General features: G+C 54.4%; 2 protein-coding genes and 1 non-coding gene across 7 annotated transcripts; 1 reads left to right on the forward strand and 2 right to left on the reverse strand.

The window, feature by feature from the left end:
* Window positions 1-1,595: 1,595 nt before the first annotated feature.
* On the forward strand, window positions 1,596-3,009 carry LOC144365368 (coiled-coil domain-containing protein 166-like). The gene has a single exon (XM_078016552.1). The coding sequence runs from the start codon at window positions 2,354-2,356 to the stop codon at window positions 2,978-2,980; it is 627 nt and encodes a 208-aa protein (XP_077872678.1). The 5' UTR covers window positions 1,596-2,353; the 3' UTR covers window positions 2,981-3,009.
* Window positions 3,010-5,931: 2,922 nt separating this feature from the next.
* Trnam-cau (transfer RNA methionine (anticodon CAU)) lies at window positions 5,932-6,003 on the reverse strand. The gene has a single exon. It is a non-coding gene; the product is annotated as a tRNA-Met (tRNA).
* An 8,369-nt stretch (window positions 6,004-14,372) lies between these two features.
* Znf707 (zinc finger protein 707) lies at window positions 14,373-23,226 on the reverse strand. 5 transcript variants are annotated; one of them, XM_078016556.1, is made up of 5 exons: window positions 23,085-23,226; window positions 20,010-20,045; window positions 18,989-19,148; window positions 18,374-18,490; window positions 14,373-16,989 (listed from the first exon to the last, which is right to left on the reverse strand). In XM_078016556.1, the coding sequence occupies exons 3-5, from the start codon at window positions 19,020-19,022 to the stop codon at window positions 16,133-16,135; spliced, it is 1,008 nt and encodes a 335-aa protein (XP_077872682.1). In that variant the 5' UTR covers window positions 19,023-19,148; window positions 20,010-20,045; window positions 23,085-23,226; the 3' UTR covers window positions 14,373-16,132. The 5 variants fall into 5 exon arrangements, with proteins under 5 accessions (XP_077872682.1, XP_077872680.1, XP_077872679.1 ...); XM_078016554.1 differs by having other exon boundaries at window positions 18,374-18,487; window positions 20,010-20,078; window positions 23,085-23,225; XM_078016553.1 differs by having other exon boundaries at window positions 20,010-20,078; window positions 23,085-23,225.
* Window positions 23,227-23,484: the final 258 nt, after the last annotated feature.

Raw genomic sequence — 23,484 nt, forward strand, 5'->3', positions numbered from 1 at the left:
GCCTCGCCTCCTGAAGCCGGTTTTCCCATCTGTGGAGCCCCAAGCCGGTGAGGTGGAGAGCGCCAGAGAGAACGCTGGTCATTAGTGAGGACCCAGGACCCGGAGAGGGACAAAGAAGGCCGCTGCAGGGCCAGGCCAGCTCCTCCAGATCCCCCCCCCCCGCCGCTTCCCTAGTAAGCAGGCTCTCCTTTTGCATTCAAAGCCCACCTGTAGTCCTAAGGAATCAGGAGCCCAAGGCAAGAGGGATGGCAAGTTGGAAACCAGCCTCAGCGACTTAGGGAGACCCTCAGCAATTCAGCTACACCCCGTCTCAAAAAATAAAAAGGGCTGGGGATGAAGCTCAGTGGTAAAGCACCCCTGGCTTCAATCCTCAGTTCTGCAAAATTAATGATGATAATAAAATAAATAAAATAAGAACCCATCTTAAGGTCAATTTCAGGTGCTGCTTGGAGTTTATGAGTCAATGTTGCTTTAAAATCTTAAGAGGCTGAGGCAAGAGGTTCCCAACTTTGAGGCCAGCCTCAACAACTAACAAGGCCCTCAAAAAAAAAAAAAAATGCTGGGAATGTACCTTAGTGGAAAAGTGCCTCTGGGTTCAATCCCCAGAACAACAGACAGATTCTGGGGGCTGGGCTGCAGCTCAGCGGTAAAGCACTTGCCTAGCATGTGCCAGGCCCTGGATTCAGTCCCCTGCATTGAAAAACAACACCAAACCTGCATTTTCTTGCAGTTTGTGTCATACATTTCTTAACAAGGAGAAAAATGCTTCAATTGTCTCATGATTTTAAGAGGCTATTGCCATCTGTCCCCGCTGGCGACCCAATGCTGGGTTCACAAATCTGACTATTCCAATAACTCAAGAAAACGACAAAGAAAGCATGAAACCACACAGAAATGCCTCTTTCAATATTCTGTAGACGGCTCTGCAAACTTGGAAAGAGAGCCAGCCACGGGAATTCTTTATTCTTATATGGGGAACACACAAGAGAAGGTTCCATGGAACATTCTATCCCCAAAAGGGCAAAGGGTAGGGTTACAAAGGAACAGGTGAGTGTGGCTCACCCCCACGGGTGTCATACTCCTGGAGCCTCGCCTTGCTATGGACCTGGGACAACGCCCAAGTCATAAAATGTGGTGGTTGGTCAGAGCCTCCTGCTTCAGGACTGGAAGGCGTGGTCATTCAGAGTGGTTCCCTGCCACATCTTTCCAGCGACATGGCTAACTTGAGCAAGCCCAGTGACGTGAATCATCAAGCTTTTAAAACCAACTTGAGCCATCAACACAAACCTTCACTCAAGTGTGACTTCACTAGACCCTGATGCTCCTAAAGCTGAATTTTGAGGATCTTCAAATCCGACCATCCCCAGACAATGTGGACAAACCTGGGCAGACATTCCACTTATGATGACAGGACACAAGTGTGGACGTAGGACTTGCCAAAGGCTGTCCAGCACACTCCTGCCAGGCTTCTAACTGGATGGGAAGCTGGGTCCTTGCGACTGCCCAGGGCTCCTCCGGGCACAGAAGGCCCCTCTCCTCTTCTAGTTAGGAGGTCTTTCCAGAGTCAGTGGATACCTGACCCCCAGTGTATCCCTTATCCCCTCCAGGAAGGGAAGTGGATGAATTGGGCAGGTGCCCTGCCGGTGGCCTTAGGAATCCAAGAGAGAAGCAGATGGCCCACTGGCTACAGGGGACAGCATCTGAAGGGACTTCACACCTCCCAGTAGCCCCGCCCCTGGTGGCCTCGAGACAAGGGTTCCCTGAAAGGAGAAGCGTGTGCAGAGCCTCTCTGGACAGCATGGAGGCCTAGCTGAGGAAGAGCCTGCTGAGGCTGGAGGGAGGGAACCCGGAATCAGAGCCCGTGGTATGAAGGGCAGTGAGTGCCTGGCAGTGGAGGGTGGGGGCTGCTGCTCAGGTCAGTGGGTTTTGGGGGAAAAAAGTCCCAGGGCCTGAACTGAACCCTGCCTGTCTCTATCTACCTCTACCTCTCCTCCTCGGCTGGGCGCAGCTGTCGCCTCTACACAGGAGAGAGCCCGGCGGGAACGGCAGAGTCCAGGTGTTGCCCTAGCAACGAGGCGGGATGGGGGAGGGCGGCTAAATTCTGTCTCCATAGAGATTGCTGGCTGAATACCAATGTTGGACACACCGGACACGGACAACCAAGGACCAGAGGGAACCCACGAGTACAGGTTGGCAATGCTGCTCCGATTCTGCCTCCCCAGACTTCGTGACCTTAGGAGGCATTCTATCCATGGACCTGGGGCCTAGATTTTTCCGGTTTGGGGAAAGGAAGAAACTGGACTGTGGGGGCGAACACTGCCCTCCTGAGCCCCTGTGCCCCAGGTCCTAACTCATGGCGCCCAAGAAGAAGCGCGTGATGAACTTAGGGCGCCGACTGGGTGAAGGTGCAGAGCCACAGCCGTCGGAACGCGCGCAATACCTACAGCGCGAGTACACGTTGCTCTCCGAGCAGCTGGACGCCTGCGAGGGGCGCGTGGACCAGGTGCTACAGGAAAACATCTTCCTGGACCGCGAGGCAGGGCGCTTGCGCGAGGAGAATCGGTTTTACGCCAGTTTTGTAAACACACGCGCGCAGCGCTGTGCCAACGCCGTCCTGCGGCTAGACGAGCAGAACCGCGTGGATCTGGGGCAGATCCATTGGGAGCGGTCAGAACTAGCGTCTCTGTACCAGGGGCGCGAGGATGGGGTGCGTGCGCAGCTGCTGGAGATGCAGGCGCGTGCAGCGCAGATGGCGCAGCAGGTGCAGGAGCTGCAGCCTTACAAGGCCAGTACGCGTGCGGTAGCGGACCGGACGGTGGGGGCGGGGGCTGCTGGTCTGGGTGGGCGCGCGTCGAGCTCCTACGCTGACCTGCGCCCCTGCCACAGGAGCTGCAGTTGGAGCAGCTGGCAAGGATCCGGACGCTGGAGCGCGAGCTGCTGCACATGCGCGTGGAGCACACGCAGCTGCTCCACCGCGTGAAGCGGCGCTTTCTGGAGGAAAAGGCAGCCTGCGAGCGTGAGGCTCGCCAGCGCGTGCAGTCTCTGGCCAGGCGCGCGGAGCGGGAGGCGACGCGCGCGCTCATCACACATACGCAGGCCATCAAAGCAGACAATGGGCGCCTGAGGCAGGAGCTGTTGCGGCTTCTCGGCAGGGCCCAGCTGCTGCACAATATGCGGCACCAGCTGCTTCAGCAGCGTGAGCAGCTGCGTCGTGAGCACGAGGATACGCGGGACCTGGCGCGCGTGCACGGCTGGCTGCGCAGGGGCCCCGACGGCCCGCCGCTCTGGCAGCCCCCGGTCTCTTCCCAAACCACCTCGCGCCCAGAATCAAACGCCGTCACCGCGAGGGGCCGGTCGCGCGGAGCCTCCCGGGCCTCTGAGGTCCGATCGCGCGCTGCCTCCCCAGCCACATCGGCGGACTCGTCACGCGTAGCCTCCCAGCCCCCGTCCAGGTCCTGTGCGCTTTCTCGCGTATCATCGTTGGTCCCTTCGCTAGCCACTTCGAAGGCAGGGTTAGAGGCCTTTTCCCTAACAGTGACGCGCCAGGACTCCCGGGTTCCGTCCTTGACCCCGTCGCGCCTGGGCTCCCGGGTCTCGTCCTTGATCCCGTCGCGTCCCAGTTCCCGGGTCGCATCTCTGACCCTGTCGTCAGCGAGCTCCAGGACCTTGTCACTGGCGAGGTCACATGAGGGGTCTCGGATCTCTACGCACTCCTCCTTGCCTGCGGCCTCACAGGACTCTCTCCCCTCAGCAAAGTTCAACCCCGAGCTTCCCTCCAGTCGGTTCGGGGACCCCCCTCCTCCCACCTCACAGTCGGAGAATGTGGACGCCGACGCGGCATCCGCAGACGCCGGGCGAGACTGAACCCACCGGGGAAAGGACGCGCCCTTGCTGCGGGCAGGTATTAATAAACGTGTGACCACACCCCCGCATCTGCCTGGTCCACTGCTCTGGCGTTTCCGGCGTTCACAGGAGCCACTCATGAGTGTCTCTGATTTCCAAGCTACAAGGGAGCCTTCTCCCCACTGTGGGTCCATGGGAAATCAGTGTCCCTCCCCTGACAGCGGACCTCCGCCAAGAACCCTCAAGGGTAGAGGACATCAATGACCAGGTGCTCAGGGGAAGCTGAGTAGCGGTGACCTGACTGTAGTGGGAGAGCTGGGAAAGAGAAAGGGCTTCCTTCTCGTCCCCCCAGGGTTTGGCGACTAACCTATTGAGAGTTTTTCGTTGTTTTGGTTTTTTTTCCGATAAAATTTCCAATTTAGAGAAATTTGCAGTACTACCAGGAACTCCCACAGGCCACGCATTCAGACACAGCCGCAGGCACTTCGCGGGGTTTCTCTCTCTGCGCGCGATTCTTTCTGAGCCATCTGGGATTAGGTGGGGGACATCGTGCCCCTTGACCCCTAAATACGAGTGTGTTCTGGACCTAAGGACACTCTCCTACCTTACTGCAGAGCAGTGATCAAAAGCAGGGAATTCGCCTGGCGTGGTGGTGCATATGCCTGCAAACAGCGACCGGAGGCCGAGGCAGCAGGACCTCAAGTTGGAGGCCAGCCTGGGCAAGTTAGGGAGCTCCTGCCTCAATATAAGAAGAAAAAGGTCTGGGGATGTAGTTCACTGGTTGGGCAACTCCGGGTTCAGTTCCCGGCACCACACCCTCACCCTAACCCTCCAAAAAAAGGAAAAGCAGGAGATTCGCTATGGAGAAAACGCAATCACCGACGTCATAGCTCACATTCAGATGTTGCCATTTGGCCCCAACGGTGTCCTTCCCTAGCTATGCCTTTTCCCCAGGCATCTTGCGGTCACATCGCCATGTGCCAGGCCAGTTACTAAAATGTCCCTTGCCTGAGGTTCGAATTTGCGATCCTATATCCGGGGCGGTGGAGCCCCGGAAACCGAGCCGCGACCTGGGCTGCAGCGGCTCCCTGGAGGACCCGGTCAGCGAGGGCCGGAGGCTAGAGCGGCCGCTGCGCTTCCGGTCCGGGCGGTGCGCGTTCCGGTGGGCGGCACCTGGGCGCACCGGTGCCTTCGCCGTTCTCGGCGGCGAGCGTGTGCCTGGCCCGTGCGGGGCTGCTGCCTCCCGGCCGCCCAGTAGGGCGCGGGCAGCCGCGGGTCTCGCTCGACACGGAGCACACCTGTGTGCGGGACCCGGGCGTCGTGCTGGGGTAAAAGTTCTACCCCCAGCCCGCCGCCAGACGTTCCTACCAGCACCAGCACCAGCACCTTGGGTGTTTTTACCAGGGGACTGGAAATCCGGTCCGCAGGACACCGCAGAGATGTCCAGCAGCTTCACCGCCAGGATGTCCTCCAGTCGCCCAATGGGTGAATCCTGGGCCATCCAGACCATGGACTGTTACCAGTGAAAAAGAAATGCGCTGCTGAACAGGAAAGGATGTGGGAAAACATAGGTGCACAGTGTAAGGCAAAGACGCGGATTCCAACTCGGACATAAGGGAGGGGGCATAACAGAGGGGGCATAACAGAGTGTAACAGAGGGGATAACAGAGGGGACATATCAGAGAGCGTAGAAAGACCAGTGGTGGCCAGCGAGGGTCAGGGAGCGTAGAGGCCGAGCCCTGACTGTTCCATGTGACACTGTGCAGGTGGTGGCACCCTTAGACCATGACATGGAGAGCAGCCTAGAACTTCAGCTGCAGTTGGTGATGGGTCCTGGCTGCCCACTAGTGTAACAAGTGAACTGCCCCAGGCAAGACGCCCGTAGTGCTGGAAACTGGGCTTCCTGATCAGTTTCCCAGTAAACCTAGACTTCTGAAAACATACAGTGTACTACAAGTCGTGAAGTATTTAAGGTAAAAACATTGAATTATTAAGAAGCAAATGCAAATTCTGTAATTTTGAGGAGGGGAAAGCATGTTTTAGCAGAAAACCTAAAGGCATAAGAGACTGTTTATTTGTTTACTTTTTTGGTGGTCCTGGGGATTGAACCCAGGACGTTGTGCATATGAAGCAAACGCTCTACCAACTGAGCTATATCCCTAGCCCATAAGAGATTTTTTTCTGTTAAGACAGAAAAGTTAATGTGAAAATTTTTATACTATAAATTAGAAAACATGACCAATCTTGGAGAAAAAATATATATATATATATATATATTACCAGGGATTTAACCCAGGGGTGCTTATCACTAAGCCACATCCACAGCCCTTTTATTTTATTATTTAATTTTATTTTTTTAAAGAAAGAGGGAATTTTTAATGTTTATTTTTTAGTTTTCAGTGGACACAACATCTTCATTTAATTTCTTTTGTGGTACTGAGGATTGAACCCAGCACCCCACGCATGCCCGGAAAGCACGCTACCACTTGAGCCACATCCCCAGCACAACCTTTTTATTTTTTATTTTAACATAGGGTCTTGCTAAGTTCCTTAGGGCCTTGCTAAGTTGCTGAAGCTGGCTTTGAACTTGCTATCCTCCTGCCTCAGTCTCCTGAGCCACTGGGATTACAGGTGTGCCCACTGTACCTGGTGGCAAAAATATTTACAACAATAAAATAGACAAAGCATGACTTTCCTGTACTGGCGCTGGGGCTCAGTGGTAGAGCATTTGCCTAGCATGTGTGTCACTGGGTTCAATCCTCAGCACTGCATATAAGTAATACATAAAATAAAGGTTCATCAACAACTAAAAAATATATTGTAAAAAACAATTTTAAAAGGATACCTTTCGGGGCTGGGGCTTAGCAGTAGTGCACTTGCCTGGCATGTGTGAGGCCCTGGGTTTGATTCTCAGCACCACATATAAATAAATAAAATAAAGGTCCATCAACAACTAAAAGCTTAAAAAAAATGTTTTTAAAGGATAACTCCTTATAATGGGAGAAAAAAAAAACCAAACAACTTGCCAGAAAAGGCAGGTAGACCCATGAGTGCAGAAGACATAGGAATGTGGCTGCACAGCCGAGAAGTCCAGTGCTGCTCAGGAAAGAGGAGGGCAGGGCAGGGCAGAGCAGGCCCAGGAAGGCCTGCCCTTGACTCCTGCTGAGCCTGACCTGAGGTGGTGTCCACATCTGCAGGCGACAGCTTCTCCTGAGCCTGCTGCCATCGGAACCTGATGCAGCAGTCCCCCAGGGCCTCTGACGTCAGTGTCTGGTGGCCTGCTGTGTTTGAGCCTGTACCTGTTGCCTCTGAGTGCTTGTGTCTGCAGGGGGCTGTTGCAGATGTGTTAGAGTAGGCCAGTCCAGTGGGATGGGTGTCCTTTGCTGCTCCGACCTGGTGGGCAGCTGAACTTAAGGTTGCTCATGTGAATTTCCTGGGACACCAAATAAAACACAGACACACACTTTTCCTTTAAATCAAGCTTCAGGATGGCTCCTCCGCTCTCGGCCTCAAGCTCCCCAAATGGGAGAGTGAGGAAAGTCACAGAGGCTGGCAAGAGAGAGAGGGCACGTTCGGAAGTGAGCTTTTATTGGGGGGACCCTCATTCTTAGAAAGTTCCATCCAAAAAAGGTCAGGAGGGGCAGGGTCACAAGGACAGGTGAGTGTAATTCGACCCAAGGGGCTGCGGGACAGCACACCTACACCTGAACACATCCTCTACCTCCAAGATGGGGGCACATCCAGGTCATGGACAGAGCCATGTCCACCCACGGGGAGGAGAATGCCAGTCATTCAGCCAGGCAGCCTCCCACAGTCCTTGTTACAGAACTCTGGTTCCTGGGTCCAGAGCTGAAGAAACCCAACACTGCACCCAGAGCGAATCTCAACACTTCAGACCCCCACACCTTTCTCTGGGCTTAATAAGACCACAAAAGGTAGGAGAGGAACAACTGAGACGCCATTCAGTGACACTGCACACATAGGACTGTGTGGGTTCCTTGGTCCTAAGAGCAGGGGAGACTAAACTCTGCTGGCAAGAGAATGATGATTTTTAAACAGGGAAAGAAAAGTTACCAAGATGCTAGGAGCAGAAGAAGACCTCAGGGAGTCACAGGGTCAGACCAGAAGGGTGTCTATACTCAAAAGGGAAAGAAGAAATTATGTCCCAAAATTGTTAGACAGGAAGCTCATGGTCCTGGTCATAGAGACCCAAAGGAAATTTGTGCGCACCTAACACAAGGCCAGAGACATCTGATTACAAGTTTTTTGTGGGATTTCTATGGGAACAAGTGGGAAACACCAAAACCCAAGGTCCCTAATTCCGAAAAGAGTTGCCTTGGGTGGGATTCAGAGGCCTAGTTACGGGACTTAAAAACTCTCCTCTCTTCCAGAATAGCCAACATGGGAGGGCCCACCTGCATTCCACAGCCCTTGCCACCTGGATGTACCCTTATCAGCGGAAATGTTTCAACCCTGATGATCTGATAAAAGAACTTCTCTTTACTGTTATAATGCTGGGCCCCAGTACAGCTAGGGGATCTGGAGAAATGGCCTCTGAGTGGATGCCCAATTGTAATACCATCCTGCAGCAGGAGATAAAGCAAGTGGTTAAAAGTCCCCTATGTCCAGACCTTCATGGCCCTTTACCAAATCCCACTCCTATGTGATGACAAGATCCCACAAGGAACCCTAAGAAAACTGTCCCAAACCCCAATATCCTGGACCCATTGTTAAGCTGCCCGCTATGGCAACTCCTCCATATGACCCATCCAGGGAGGAACCACAGGCCGCCTCCTTCCCCAAAGCTTCTGAGCCATCAGCACACCAGAAGTGGGACTCATCCTGGTCCCTCATGTTACCTCAGGGAGGTGGCTGGGGCAGAGGACATGTGAGGGGACAAGGCCCCTGGATGTGAGGGCCATCCATCAGCACAAGGGAAGACTGGGAAGGCCCAGCAGTCCCAGGCAGGCTTGCTGATGGTCCCAGACCCTGGCCAGGGCTTGTGGTTTGTGCTGGAGACACAGTGCATCTTGACAGTAGGCTGCGCCCACGGGACAGGGAGAGAGTCCCTGAGGCAGCGGCAGGGAAGCTGAGCTCTTTGCCTGAACTCCAGAGGAGAGCCACCCCAGACAGAGGCAGTCCCAACGGAGGACCCCCTGGGGATCATAACACCCTGCAGGAATGACAAGGAGAGCCCAGAAGATAGGTGCGCTCTTGGCAGGGATGAAAAAGGGCATACAAAACCCAATAAATGGTGATAGATTAAAAGTTCCCTATGTCCAAACCTTCATGGCCCTTTACCAAAAGGAAAAGATGGAAACGTGCAGCATTCCATGACAGCTAGAAGAGCCTTCCGCGTGTGTGCCAGTACAGCCCTCCTCTAGAGCGGGCCTCACCCATGGGGAAGACATCTCATTGGCCAGTCAGCCCCAGAGAGCAGGAGAAAATGACAGAAACCCCAGAGGGGGCCTCCAACAAGCAAAACCAGGACTAGACTCTGCCTTCATGGTCTTCAACAACGGGGATGTGGAGGAAAGTAGGAAGGATCGGAGTAAAGACAGACCAAAATTGGCAATGCCCTTGAGACCCGTAAATCATCCCGAGGAAATCTAAGAGGACCTCAGGAGAAGACTTCCTGCTTCCAGTGCAAAAACACCAGGCACTTGGCAAGAGTCTGTCAAAGGCCACCGTCAGATCCCTTCACATGGGAAGGGACCATTTGCCAGAGGACCCTGGTACTGGGGAATTGACTGCCCCTGTTCTAAAAGAGGGGCTGTCAGTGGAGACTGACTGAGGATGCCCCAGGTGCCCGGAAGCCCCTGTGACATCACCACCTCTCCTGAGGAGCCTCGGGGAACCTTGGATATTATGGGAGAAAAAAAATCTAATTCCTGGTTGAAACGGGAGCTACTTGCTCTGCTCTAACTGCTTTTGGGGGAAGCCTTCTTCTAGGTCCACTTTTGTGGTAGGCCTTGAAAGGAGAAACAAAAAAGGACACTTTACCTTTCCCATACCTGGCCAGTTTGATGATTTGTTTTTCACTCATGTATTCCTAATAATACCCTGCTCTCCTCTCCCACTACTAGGACAAGAAATAATGGCAAAACTCAGGGCATTGCTTCACAGAGGGCACAACCCCCAAACACACCTGGTGGCCATTTGTGACCCTGTAGATTGATTCTCAAGTATATCCTTGCAGCTTGGTTTGCTCCAAGGCCAGAGAAAGCTGTTTATACTCACCTAGCACATATGATCCAGAAAGATCCTGAGCATTACCCAAATAGAAGCAATATCCTTTAAAAGAAGCAGCAAAAAGGGATTATGACCTACTATAGATGAGCTAGTTAATATGGACTTCTTAAATCTTGCCAGTCTCCCCTATAATGAGTCAATTTGCCTGTTCTACAACCTGGCAGGGAATACTGGCCAGTACAAGACCTGAGACCAGTCCCTGTACACCCTGTAGGTGCAGACCCTTATACCTTGCTCTTCAAATACCAGAGACGCTACTTGGTTTACCGTGCTGGGTCTCAAGGGTGCATTTCCAGTCCCTCTGCCTCTGTCATCCCAGTATCTCTGGGAAAACCCTGTCCTTCCCCAGGGGGGGTTAGGGACAGCCCTCATGTCTTTGCTTGGGCCCTAGTAAAGTACTTGAGGATCTCAAGTTCAAGTGGGGATGGATCATGTGGATGACCTGCTAATATATGGTCCAACCAAGGAGGTCTCCAAGCAAAACACCCTACACTCATTGCTTAGCAGAAAGAGGTTGCCAGGTACCTAAAAAGAAGGTCCAGATCTCCCAAAAGAGGGTGTAATATTTGGGATATATATTAATTGTAGGGACCAAACAAATCTCCCTGGACAGGATAAGGGCCATTTGTGAGTTGAGTCCACTGGCCAATAAGCAACAGCTCCACTCCTTTGGGGGAATGGCAGGTATTATGGTTTGGATGTGAGGTGTTCCCCAAAAGCTTATGTGCGAGACCATGCAAGAGGGTGTAGAGGAGAAATGACTGGGTTGTGAGAGCCTTAGCCCCGTCAGTGACTTAGTCACCTCATGGGAATTAACAGTGGAAGCTGGAGTGGGTGGGTGTGGCTGGTCATGGGAGGCCTGGCTGGGGTAGGCATTGGTATGGAGTGGATCTTTCTGCCTCCTGATCATCACGTGGGCTGCCTCTCTCCACCACACTCTCCTGCCATGTCGTCCTGCCTCACCTTGAACCCCAAGGAATGGAGCCAGCCTTCTATGGAAACATGAGCCCCCAGATAAACTTTTCCTCTCCTACAATTGTGCTGGTCAGGTCTTTTAGTCACAGTGGCATAAAAAGCTGAAACAGCAGGTTTCTATAGAATCTGGATCCCAACTTTGGCCTTACTGTAAAGCCCCTCTATGAAAGCATAGAAGGGCTAGCCTCAGAGCCTCCAGAGTGGAGTGAAGAAAAAGAAGGGGCTTTGGGGGCACTAAAGCAGGCCCTCAGCCAGGCCCCAGCTCAGGAGCACCTGACCTTACCACACCATTCACCCCTTACGTGGCAGAAAGAAGGGGAATAGCCACACGGGTCCTAACCCAAGACCTGGAGGAACTGCAGGGTGGCCAGAATGTATGCAAGTGGTTGTGCTACAGCCCTCCTGGTAACAGAGGCCACTAAGATTACTTTAGGACAACCTCTTGAGGTCCTCACCTGACACCAGGTCAAAGCCACCTTGGAAACGAAAGGGCATGTACGGATGATGAGACTCACAAAGTACCAAGCAGTTCTCTTGGCTAACCCTGAATTTGGTATCAGACATATGATACTTCAGTGAGCCTCCCTGATGCCCTCTGCCCTCCAGCTGAACACTCATGTGAGGAAGTGACCTTCTAGGCCTGTCGGTTGCCCAGACCTCTCTGCACAACCCTGCCTAACATGGAGAAGGAATGGTTCACGACAGAGTAGTTGTGTCTCCAGGGTCAGAGGAAGGCTGGGTCTGCAGTATTTAACCTAGAAAAAACAACAGCTCAACCTTGCCCCTGGGGACCTCAGCTCAGAAGGCTGAGCTAACTGCTCTAATTAGAGCACTAGCGAAAGGGGGAGGGCAGGTGCTCAGTCTAGACACAGACTTCAAGTCTGCTGGGTGGAGCACGGGGGGGGGGGGGGGGGGGGGGATCTCTTCTTACCACCCCCTGCGTCAGGGACACGCCTGGGCCTGACGGTGGGACCTGGTAATGTCCATGCTGCCACTCATGGCAGATTCCACCAGGACAAGCCCCTCAGAACACTCTCCTAAATCCTAGTGGAGAGGTTGGCGTGCTAACCCGTGCTTGGACTGAGCTGCAGTGCTATCCTATGCACTGCAATTGGCATAAGCATCCCAACTCACAGGTGTGCACCTGGGAAGGGGGCATGGAGAGAGGAAGGGCTCAACAAGCTATGGTCTGGAGGGGGCTCTGGCCTCCATGTCCCGAGTTGCCACATGATTGTCTGGATCCCAGGTTTCCATGCCAGCTCTGTTCTGACCAGGAGTTGGCATGGTGATAAAGATGCTTCTGCAAGTTCAAATCCAATATGGCTCCACCCTAGGCTCACCTGTGGAGCTGGCTTTTAATGCTGTTTTCAGAACCTATACATTTCAAATCCCCCATAGCATTTCACTTGATGGGCCCACTATTTAGGTCCCAGATACAAACACTGCAAAGCAAACTGTTGGGGCTAGACTTGCACCAAGAAGCAGCTGTCCACCCTTGCAGGGTCCCCATGGATTTGAGAACCTCCAGGACTGGCATGATAGAGCGTGGGGAGCCACTCTGAAGGAGAGGCTTTGACCATCACTACATTTCGTAGTGATCTGGGTGTTGTCCTGGTTCAGGAAGTTGAGGGCGTCTTCAGATGTAGGCGATGCCCCTTAGGTTGAATTACACTCACCTGTCCCTTGTAACTTTGCCCCTCTGGTCTTTTTCGGATGGAACTTTCTAAGAATGAGGGTCCCCCCACTAAAAGCCCACTTCTGAATGTGCTCGCTCTCTCTTGCCAGTGACTTTCTCTTGCTCTCCCATTTGGGGAGCTTGAGGCCGAGAACAAAGAAGCCGTCCTGAGCTTGTTTAAAGGTCAAGTGTGTGTGTTTTATTTGGTGTCCCTGAAAATTCACATGAGCGTGTGGGTCAGGGGCAGCAATAGAGGGCTCCATGGCCCCTAGAACCGCAGAGTTGATGATTCACTGCAAAAGCAGTGGGCCCAGACATCAACCTACCTGCACCTAGTCCAGGGAATACTGGAAGCCACAGCGAGAGCCAGCCCACCTGAGTCAAGGCCACCAGGGAATGCCACATGGCCCTGGTGACCCCGGAGCTCCGGGTGCACCTCAGGTGGGCACATGTGTAGAACATGGCAGGCAGATCGGTGAGCCAGTACAGACCAGAGATGGGTGGATGCCTGGCATGGTGATCACAGGCATGGATGGCTCTTCCACCTGTTGGCCCTACTGGGACGTGACTCCAGGCCACAAAGTGGCCTCACACATTCCCCATTTCCATTAAGCAAAGAGAAAAGGCATGTGGGGCTGGAGGACGTGGGCTGCTGGCCAGTGACACCTGCCTGGAGACATGCCCACCCAGGAAGGCTCAGCCTATGGGAAGTGGGCTAAGATGGAGACACAGGCCACCCTACCTGTTCACCACTTCCTGGCCACCAGTCTCCACCCAAGGCTGTCTGCTCAAGCAACTGGAAACTCCAGGAACATCGCAGGGCAGCAACCTTAAGTCAGTGGGGAATACAGTGTCCTGTTCAGAAGAAATGCCAGGAGCGCACAGCTCCAGAGCCTGCCAGGTAGGGCAAGGCAGCAGACTGGTCATGCCACAGCTGTCCACAAGTGCTAGTGGCCTCAGGAAGCACAGCTCTCTGCTGACCCTGAACGCTCAAGCTTAACCCCTCACAGCTGCACCACACAGGCTTCAGCATGTGGCAGTGACCTAGACACGGCCAACTGGCTCCCCAGGACATTGAGACTCAAGGACTGGGTCAGTCTCAGCATCCACTGCCTGCCCGCTGACATCTCTCCCACTCTTGAACAGCCTTCACTTCACTCACCATCCCAAGGCCTTCCGGACTCAGGAGCGTGGACCCAGGGCCCCGCCCAGCAGCCCTCGAGGAGGAAAAGCCATATTTACCGTGTCCCCACATCCCAAGGGGTGGGCTCTGACCCCTGCTGCAGGATGACCTGTGCCTCCCACCAGGTTTGCATGTTGGGGCTCTAAGCCACAGCTTGGTGTTAGGAGGTGGGTGTCTGGGGGGGGGAGGCCCCTCAGTGGGGTCAGTGCCTACTGAGAGGAGACAGCTGGACCTCTGGCTCCTTCTCCACACATGCACGCCCTCTGCACAGAGGGGCCCGCCAGGCAGGGCTGTCTGGCCCCAAGTTCTGTGGTCTGCAGTGTTTCCTCCTGGCCCGCAGCAGAGACGGGAGCCACAGTTCATGGCTGTTCAGAGCAAGCTTCAGTATGCATTGATGACCTCAGAGTTTTCAAACACCTCCTAGCTTCAACTCACTCACCAATGTTTGCCAGGCTTTTCTCCCTTTTTATTAGAACTTAAAGGCAAATCCTTAACACCATGTCATTTCTCCCACAAATGTCAGAATTCACCTCAAAACCAGCAAATTCCTTAATGCTACCAATGCCCAGCCTGTTCACATGATTGTCTCAAAAATGGCTTCTTACAGTTGATTTGCTCCCAGCACCACAGCCCCACGTCTCTGGGCCTCTGGCTGCTTGGAGAAGGTGCTGTCTAACAGCGTCCCTCAGGGCTCTGGAGCCATGCTTCTTCTTGGTGGCTGAGCTGGTCCTCTTCACCCTGCTTCCTGTGACATTGCCAAGTCTAGGTGCATGTTATCTGGGAATTACTTTTTGGTTCCAGGGATTAGGCACAAGAACTCCACCATTAAGGTGCACCCAAACCTTTTTATTTTTTCAGACAAGGTCTCACTAAGTTGCTGAGACTGGCCCTGAACTTGTGATCCTCCTGCCTCAGCCTCCTGAGTTGCTGGGGTTATAGGTGTGCACCACTGTGCCTGTCATTAATTGCAAAACTCTCATCAGATATCAGGATAACCTGATACAGCAGTGACAAATGCGGGTCCCTGCTCAGCTCTCACAGTATGGAGTTGCCCTGCAAGCTCTGCCTGGCAGGCTGTTTCTGCCTGGGCAAAGCAGAGGTACCCCAAGCTGAAAACCGAGAAGACAACCTGCAGCAAGCCTGGCCACCACATTCTGCTCTCAGACCCAGCCACTCACCAGCTCCAGGGGCGTGACCAGCTCTGAGCACCAACCAACAGGGAGGGCATGGGCAGAGGGAGCTCCTATTGCCCAGTAGGCAGGCAGACGGGCAGCCGCTATACAGCCAGCTTCTGGGCACCACCCAGCACCAGGCATGTGCACAGAGCTGCCCAGCAGCCAAGGCCCATGACACAGGGCAGTGCAGTGGAGTCATTAAGCAGCCTGAAAGCCAAGGGCCAGAGCTGAGCAGCCCAGGCCCCGGTTGGCAGCATCTCTGTAACTCGTGGTCCCACATGTGGATGCAGAGCTGGGCAGACACGTCCAGTTCTCATCCATACACCATGGCCTTCCTGGGCACGTTCTATGAACTCAATGAACAGAAATGAGACACGATGCCATTGTGCCAAAGAGCCGACGCCCAGGTCAGTCTCAGTACAAGAAGCTGCAAGGACAAGAACTGAGGGTGCAGCTTTGACCCCCAGGGACAGCCCACCCGTCCTGTGCTGCCACGGAGCAGAAGCAGCCCCACATGTGCCATGCCAACCAGACCCTGGCTTTGAATTCAGATCTGGCCTTTTAACTGGCTCCCGATGACACAAAGGTGCTCGTTTGTAAGTTCCCACATAGTGAGGTCGCAAAAGAGGCTTTGCTTCTCTGAAAAATGTAACACTACCTTGCAGAGATGGAAGAAAGATGGATGAAAGAGGGAGAGAAAGAGCCAGGACAAAAGGTTAAAGTGCACATGAGTGACAGCGGGGACAGGGGTCAAGTTCATGGGGTGAGACAGTCACAGACACATCTCCAGGGCGGGTAAACGGGGTGTGTGTGTGTTTATGCTTACGCGTACGCACTGCTCAGTCTCCATGGCATACTCTGGATCCCCTTCTTCTGATGGTATTTTCCTGTTGGTACTTCTCAGGAGCTCTACGGAGCTCCAAGCTTTACCTAGTTATTCTGAAAGCCCATAAGGTTTCCTTCTAGGCTCAAGAGTGACAGAGGGCACAGCTCGTCCTCAGCAAAGGTGGAGCCCCGGGGCCAGGGCCTCTATACCTGGCCTCCCCGGTGAGTCCTCTGATGCCGAGTGAAGAAGCCCAGGTGGCGGAAGCCCTTCCCACAGCGCTCACACTCATAGGACCTCTTGGCCAGGTGCAGCTTCTGGTGGATGCTGAAGCCCTTGGGCCACCGGAAGGCCTTCCCACACTCGGCACAGGTGTAGGGCTTCTCCCCGCTGTGAATGCGCTGGTGGTGACTAAGGTTCTCCTTGGTCCGGAAAGCCTTGCCGCAGTTGGTGCAGAAGAAAGGCCTCTCCCCAGTGTGCACAAGCTGGTGCCGGAGGAGGTTGGACTTCTGCTTGAAGGCCTTCCCGCAGTCACCACACACGTAGGGCCGGTGCTCTGTGTGGACTTTGCGATGCTGCACCAGACGGTCCTTCAAGCTAAAGGCCTGTCCACACAGCTCACAGCTGAAGGGCTTCTCACTCGTGTGGTTCCTCTGGTGGCGCAGGAGGTTGGAACACCAGCGGAAGGTCTGGCCGCACTGGAAGCACTCAAAGGACCTGGTTCCTGTGTGCACCGTCTGGTGAGCAGCCAGCCGGCTGTGGCAGCTCAGCGCCTTCCCGCACGTGCCACAGATGAATGCAGGTTCCTCCGTGCGGCTCTTGTGCTGCTCCCCAAGACCTGGCCACTGCCTGCAGGACTTTCCACACGCCTGGCCGTGGAGAGTCGTGGGCTTACCTGCCTTCCTCCCTGGAGCAGTCCTGGGAAGCTGCACCTCACCCACAGCTGGGAGGAAGCTCTTCCCCCAGCTAGCCCCTCTCTGGACTCTTCTCCGCAGGTGGGTCTTCGCGTGAACCCAGGCCAGCTGATCACAGAGTCTTTTGTGGTCAACAGGCTTCCTTGACCCTACAGAGGAACACCAACAAATTTACAGGATTGGTGGCTCCAGGGGCAGGCAAGTCGAACAGTGGCCATCCTGAAAGTGTGAAGAAAAGCTACCAAATGTCATCTCTACTCATCTCAAGTGAAACAAGGAGGCACTCCTAAAAAGTCACTCCCTATAGCATAAGCTATAAAGAAACATGCTAAAAACACATAGGTGAGCCGAGCTTGGTGGCACATGCAGGGACAGGAGTCATCCCAGCAGCTCGAGAGGCTGAGACAGGAGGATGGCAAGTTCAAAGCCAGCCTCAGCAACGGCGAGGTGCTAAGCAATTCAGTAAGACCCTGTCTCTAAATATACATTAGGGGGGCTGGGGATGTGGCTTAGTGCTTAAATGCCTCTGAGTCAAATCCCTGGTACCCCCCTACAAAAAAAAAAAAAAAACACAGAGGAGGCTGTGGCTGGGGCTCAGTGGTAGAGCGCTTGCCTGGCATGTGTGAGGCAGTGGGTTTGATTCCCAGCACCACATACAAATAAATATATAAAGATCCACTGACAACAAAAGAGAAAAAGAAAACAAAAAACAAAACCCACATAGGTCAGCTAGAACTACTAGCACTGGACTATACAGAGTGAACTCAGGGCTCGCTCTAGCTCCGTGGTAGTCATCCAGGACCACTGAGGAGAGGGGGACCTGCGAGAAGGTTTGACCAGCTCAGTAATGCACACTGGCTGGTGTCCCCACGTGAGGGGGGACTCAGGACAGTGTCACCCCGCTGAGGTACAGGTAGGGCCTAGGCAGGGGCCGGGGAACTCCATATATTCAGGACCCCACAACCTCCCCAGCCAGGGGCTCCAACAGGTCTAGGCGCCTTCCAGCCTGTCTCAGGCGCACACAGCCCTGGATCTGAGCTAAGGCACCGACTCTGGGGCTGGGTAGGGCTCAGTGGCACAGGGCTTACCCAGCACATGGGAGAGACCCTGGTCCATCCCCAGCACCACAAAAGGGAGAAACAAAATACCCTGGTGACCACTGCCAAGGCCACCACCTCCATTAAGGGAGGGAGGCAGCACTGTTGACCAGCGTCACAAATGAGCCAGAACAAAGAGCCCACCTAAGGCCACTCAGGAGACTCTGACCTGCATCAGGCATACAGGCCTCAGAAACCCCCTGAGTTGTCACAGAACAGTGCCTGGGACTGGCACAGGCTCTCCACACACCTCCCTCACCAGCTGAGCCCAGGATCCTTGTAAATGCCCATCCCAGTAGGACCAGTGGCAGGAGTGCAGCTGCCACCCGTGTCCCACTCAGAAGCAGCTCTGTGCCCCCTCGCCCCTGGGAGAGGAAGGTGATGGGAGCTCTGAGGACAGAGGAAGAGGCCAGCCAGTCCAGAGCGCTGCGCTCACCTGGGTGGGAATCCCGCTGTGCTTCCCGAAACTCAGCTCTCTCCCAGTCTTCAACCCATGGCTCACCCCACTGCTCCAGGTGAGAGACAAGATCTGGTCTGGGGCCGCAAAGTCCTTCTCAAAAGAGAGAAAAGGTTTTATTTGTGCAGAGGACAAAGTGAGGGTCAGGGCTCAGGCCAGCTTTAGGTCAGTATAAGGTGAACTAAGCAGCCAGGACAGCCCTGAAGGACCCCCTGGAGAATCTTCCCTGAAGCAGAGATGAAAGAAGAGACATTCCCATTCCCACTGTCCCACACAGGGTCCTGGAGACTTGGGCAAAGAAGACAAGTGAGGCTGGGCACGGTGGTGCACACCTGTAATCCCAGCAGCTCAGGAGGCTGAGGCAGGAGGATCACAAGTTCAAAGCCAGCCTCAGCAGTCAACTGCCCCTGAGTTCAATCCCCGGCACCCCCCCCAAAAAAAGAGAAGACAAGCTGCCCCCAAAGAAGTCAAAAGAGCCCCCGGACCAGATGGTCAGAGGGTGGGCCGGGCCCTTCTGTCTGCTCAGGCTGAGAACTCCCTACCCCAAGCCCTCAGCTAGAACCTATCAGGCTCTCGAGGCCCACACAGCCTCACCCAAAGCAACCAAGCTCCTGAAGTTGTCCAGCATCACATCCTGGTAGAGGGCCCTCTGGCTGGGGCCAAGACACTCCCACTCTTCCCTTGAGAAGTACACTGCCACATCCTCAAAGGTCACCGGCACCTGACATGTGCACGGCTCCAGGACTAGCTGCTCCTGAAAAAGAGTGAGAGACACAGCACCAAGTCCCATGTCTGCAGGAAGGAGTGAGAGCAGGTGACAGTGTTCAAGAGGAAAAACCCCAAGAGGTCCACAGCCAAACCTGGGAAGGCATCTGCGTGGGCAGGTGTCTGCACCCAACTCTTAGCTAGACCCCTGACTCCCACGTGGCTGCGCTTGGAGATGGGGCCTCTGAAGAAGTAATTAAGGTTAAATGAGGTCAAAGGGTGGGGTCCTAAACAACAGGACTGGGGTCCTTATTAGAAAGTCAGAAAGCCAGGCTGAGGGGGGGGTGGCGCATGCCTGTAATCTTGGCAATTCGAGAGACTGAGAGGCAGGAGAATCACAAGTTCAAGGCCAGCCTCAGCAACTTATTGAGGCCCTAAGCAACTTAGCAATACCCTATCTGAAAAAAAAAAAAAAAAAAAAAGAGTTGGGAATGTGGCTCAGTGCTTAAGCACCCCAGGTTCAATCCCAGGATGAGGGGGAAAAGGGAAGAGCCCATGGCTCCTTCCTACAGGAGGCCCTTCACAAAGGCAACCTCTACATCCAGGAAGAAGCCCTGGCCAGGACTGCACATGCCAGCACTGATGCTGGACTCTGTAGGATAGAGAAGCAGATGGCTATAGCGTTAAGCTGCCCGCCTGGTAGTTTGCTTGCAACTGTGATGGACTAAGCACGTAAAAGAACCAAGCCCATTTTCCAAGTTGGCTATGACTTCTACCCGGCTCTTACCTAAGTGAACTGGGCTCTTTCCTTTTCCCAGCCCCAAGAAAGAGAACCAGCAGAAAGGTGAGCCTGGCGGGTACCCTCCCTGCCTTGGCCGCACCTGGGGGCCTGCAGCCAACAACAGCTCACCTGGCGCACATCCACGGGAACTGCAGTGGTCACGCTCTGAGGAAACACAGGCATAATGGAGCAGACAGTCTGGGGAGAGAGTGGGGTGAGCAGGAGAGGCTGGCCCAGAGCCCCACCTAACTCCAAGAGCCAACCCCCACTTGCAAGCCCAGGGAGCCCAGGAAAAGCCAGTGGTGCCTATGCCCTGGCATTGAGGTGCCAGGGAGAGCAGGTGCTATGGCCCCTGGCAAGCAGCAGAACTCTGGAGCACCAGGAAGCAGGCAGGCCTTCTCCAGACCAGATAGAGACCAGCCGGTATGGCTGAAAGTCACCAGCCTGACTGTGGATGTGGCACTGGAGAGTGACACAGAGCCCCAACCAAGATAGCTAGTTCCTGGACAGCAGGCCAGGCCACTCCACAGGGCAGGCACACAAACTGTCCTCGGGTGCTTTCCCATGAAGGGGCCACATCCCAGCCACCTTCTCCTAACTCAGAATATGGGCTGGCCTGGGGAGTCCACTCGCCCTCACTGAGGTGCCCGTCAGGCCAGGCGTTCCCCACTAGGAGCCGCATTTGCTGCTCTGGCCTCTGGCCTGCCAAGAACCACCTTCCCCGGGATCCAGGCGCCTCTGCTGCAGGGGCCTCACCTCCCCTGTAGAGCCCAGCCTCAGACACCACGGGAGAAGACATCCCCAGTGGTAGGAAGAAAGAGCACACCTTCTTCCCCTGCACGTGAGAAGGGGCCTTGCCACAGACCCTCCGTCAGGAGTGCCCTGAGAGCCATCATGAGCCTGTCACACCAAGTCCAGCAACTTAGATAAAGACTAGAGCTGAGCAAGCCAAGTGGAAGCCCAGCCTGCTGAGCGAGTGCCACCAGACGGACACTCCCCGAGGGAAGAGCAGGCTGCATGCCTGGCATGTTTTTTCTAGCAGGACCAACAAACAACTTCCAGTTTCTCTTAATGAGGCAGCACGACCTCAAACCCAAACTGTCAGAGGAAAACTACAGCCCATCTCTTAACAACAGACATGGACATTCTCCAAATATCAGAAGGCCAAACCCCTGACTGAGGGCATGCACCCCAAAGACACAGTCACTGTGTCTGAGCTGGAGACCTGGGACCAGGCAGGAGCTGTCCTTGCGCTCACCTCTGCACACTCACCTCACAGACTCTCCCCATTTCCCCTCTGGCACTATCAAGTCAGTCACATGGAGCTACTCAACGCTTTAGTGTTTTCCAACTTGAGATTTGTAAGGACCCAGCTTGTTGTGACCACAGCCCATCTTGGCTGTAAGAGCCTGTGTGCCCACCAGGTGACCAGGGCACTATAGAGCAGAGTTATTAAGATAGGCTGTGTGTGTTGTGGTGGTCATCGATATCCAGACTGCTTTTCTTTTTAATAGATTCTTTTTAGTCATTGATGAACTTTATTATCTTTGCTTATTTATATGCGGAGCTGAGAATTCCACCCAATGCCTCACACACCAGCAAGCTCTGCCACTGAGCCACAACCTGGCCCACAGATGGCTGCTGCTTTGTTGTTGTTGTTGTTATGCTGGGAACTGAACCCAGGGCCTTGTACACGCCAGGGGAGCACTCTACCAACTGAGCTGTGTCCCCAGCCTCCCAGACTGCTTCTTAACTGACCTTTGACATGTTAATGGTTCCTGAGAAAGGCCAGGTCTGCTCTGGTTGGCCAGGGCCCACATGTGTCCAGCTGAGCACATGAACCTTCTGCCCTGCAGCTGCTTTGCCTGGTAAGGGACTGGCTTGCTACCTTCTGCGGCCTGGATCTGCCAGCCTTCTCTGGTCTCAGCCACTCCCACCTTCTGCAGACACTCTCACACATGGGGTGCCAGGTTTTCCCCTGATGAGATCACCTCTTCCTTTTAAATGCTGGTGGCAGCTTTAGTTACAATGACTTTCCTAGCTTTTCCTTTGTCATTTGGAAATGAACCAATATCATTAACCATGTTAGAAACACAAAGGAGATGGGCTGGGGTTGTGGCTCAGTAGTAGAGCACTCGCCTAGCATGTGTGAGAACTGGGTTTGATTGTCAGCACCACATATGAATAAATAAAATAAAGGTCCATTGATAACTAAAAAAATTTAAAAAAACACAAAGGAGAAAACACAGTATAAAGTTCTATAATTATCTCAAAAGATATACTGATATGATTTAAATAAATGTCTTTTCCAAAACTCATGCTACATTCTGTATCCATTCAAGTAGCCACAGGGGACCTGGGAGGTCACCAGGTGGGCTGATATCACTGTCAGGGCAAGCCACAGACTGATCAGAACTATAACCCCTCTAAGTCATCAATAAAAAGAAAAGCTTAAAACAAACAAAATGTCTGAATGGACACTTTAGAATAAAGTCGGAATGGTCCAGGAAAAGGTACCTGGAGCACAGGGTTTTCTATAATTGAAGCCAGAATGAGACAGGCAGTCAGTGTAGATCTGTAAATATTGTCAGGACAGATCCAAGGAGGCCAACTTTGAGTGAGTCTGGGAAGTTGGAGACTGTCCCCTGAGGGATCTTATCTAGAACCTGCCCCTGCTCCAACCTGTTGCCAAGGTACCCGGTCCTGAGCAGCTCCAAGCTGCCCTTCCCCCTTCAGCCCACCTGTGTCCCACCTTTGGCCCTCCCACCGAGCGCTCTGGGTCTGGTCAGGTGCGCAGGAAGAAGACAGGGGAAGAGGGCAGGAGAACAAAGGAAGCCTAGGACATATAAAAAGGGCACAACACCTCGCTTCTGGGGATACCAGGATGCCAGCTATGGCCCTTCTCCCTCCCGGGAGAAGTCGGTTTCCCCTTTTTAAATAAGCCCTGCTTTGTGCTCGCCTGGCGCGCTTCTCCAGTGTTCTACATGTTGAACATGTGGGGAGCAGGACTCGGCGGTGACGGGCGGTATCTTACTGACAGTGACTCACAACTGTGACGCAATGTGACAGCTCCCCTCCTCTGAGCACCAAGTGGCAAAAGCCTGGATTTCCAATGGGAGCGAGAGGGTGCAACCTGCAGAGCACGCAGCAGGGGGTCAGCAGCCCCAGGAAAGCAGGCGGGGGACTGCGGGCCCGGCAGCTCACCTGCGGGCCTCCGCAGCCGGGACTCGCGCGCCCGCCCTCCGGGGCTGTGCAGCGGGACCGGCTTCGGCGCGTCTGCAGGGGAAGGGGATTCCGAGCGCGGATCGGGAAGACCGGCCCGCGTCAGGCAGGCCTGGAGCGCGAGTGACCGAAAGCAACCTAAAGCCGCAGCCCCCAAGCAGCGCAGGGAAGTGCCGCACCGGGTCCCGCGACACACGGACTTCAACTTCCCAACGGAAGTGCGCTGCCCGGGAGCAGCTTCCGGCCCTTCTAGGAACCGAATCTCGGTGTAACGCTGGAGGACTAGGCCCCGCCGCGGGGGCACCGTCCCAGCGCGCGCCCCGCCCCCAGAACGGGAGCACGCCCGCCGGACAGGCCCCGCCCCCAGAGCGGGAGCACGCCC

This window comes from Ictidomys tridecemlineatus, chromosome 7 (genome assembly GCF_052094955.1).
Source record: "Ictidomys tridecemlineatus isolate mIctTri1 chromosome 7, mIctTri1.hap1, whole genome shotgun sequence".
NCBI classification, from domain to species: domain Eukaryota; kingdom Metazoa; phylum Chordata; class Mammalia; order Rodentia; family Sciuridae; genus Ictidomys; species Ictidomys tridecemlineatus.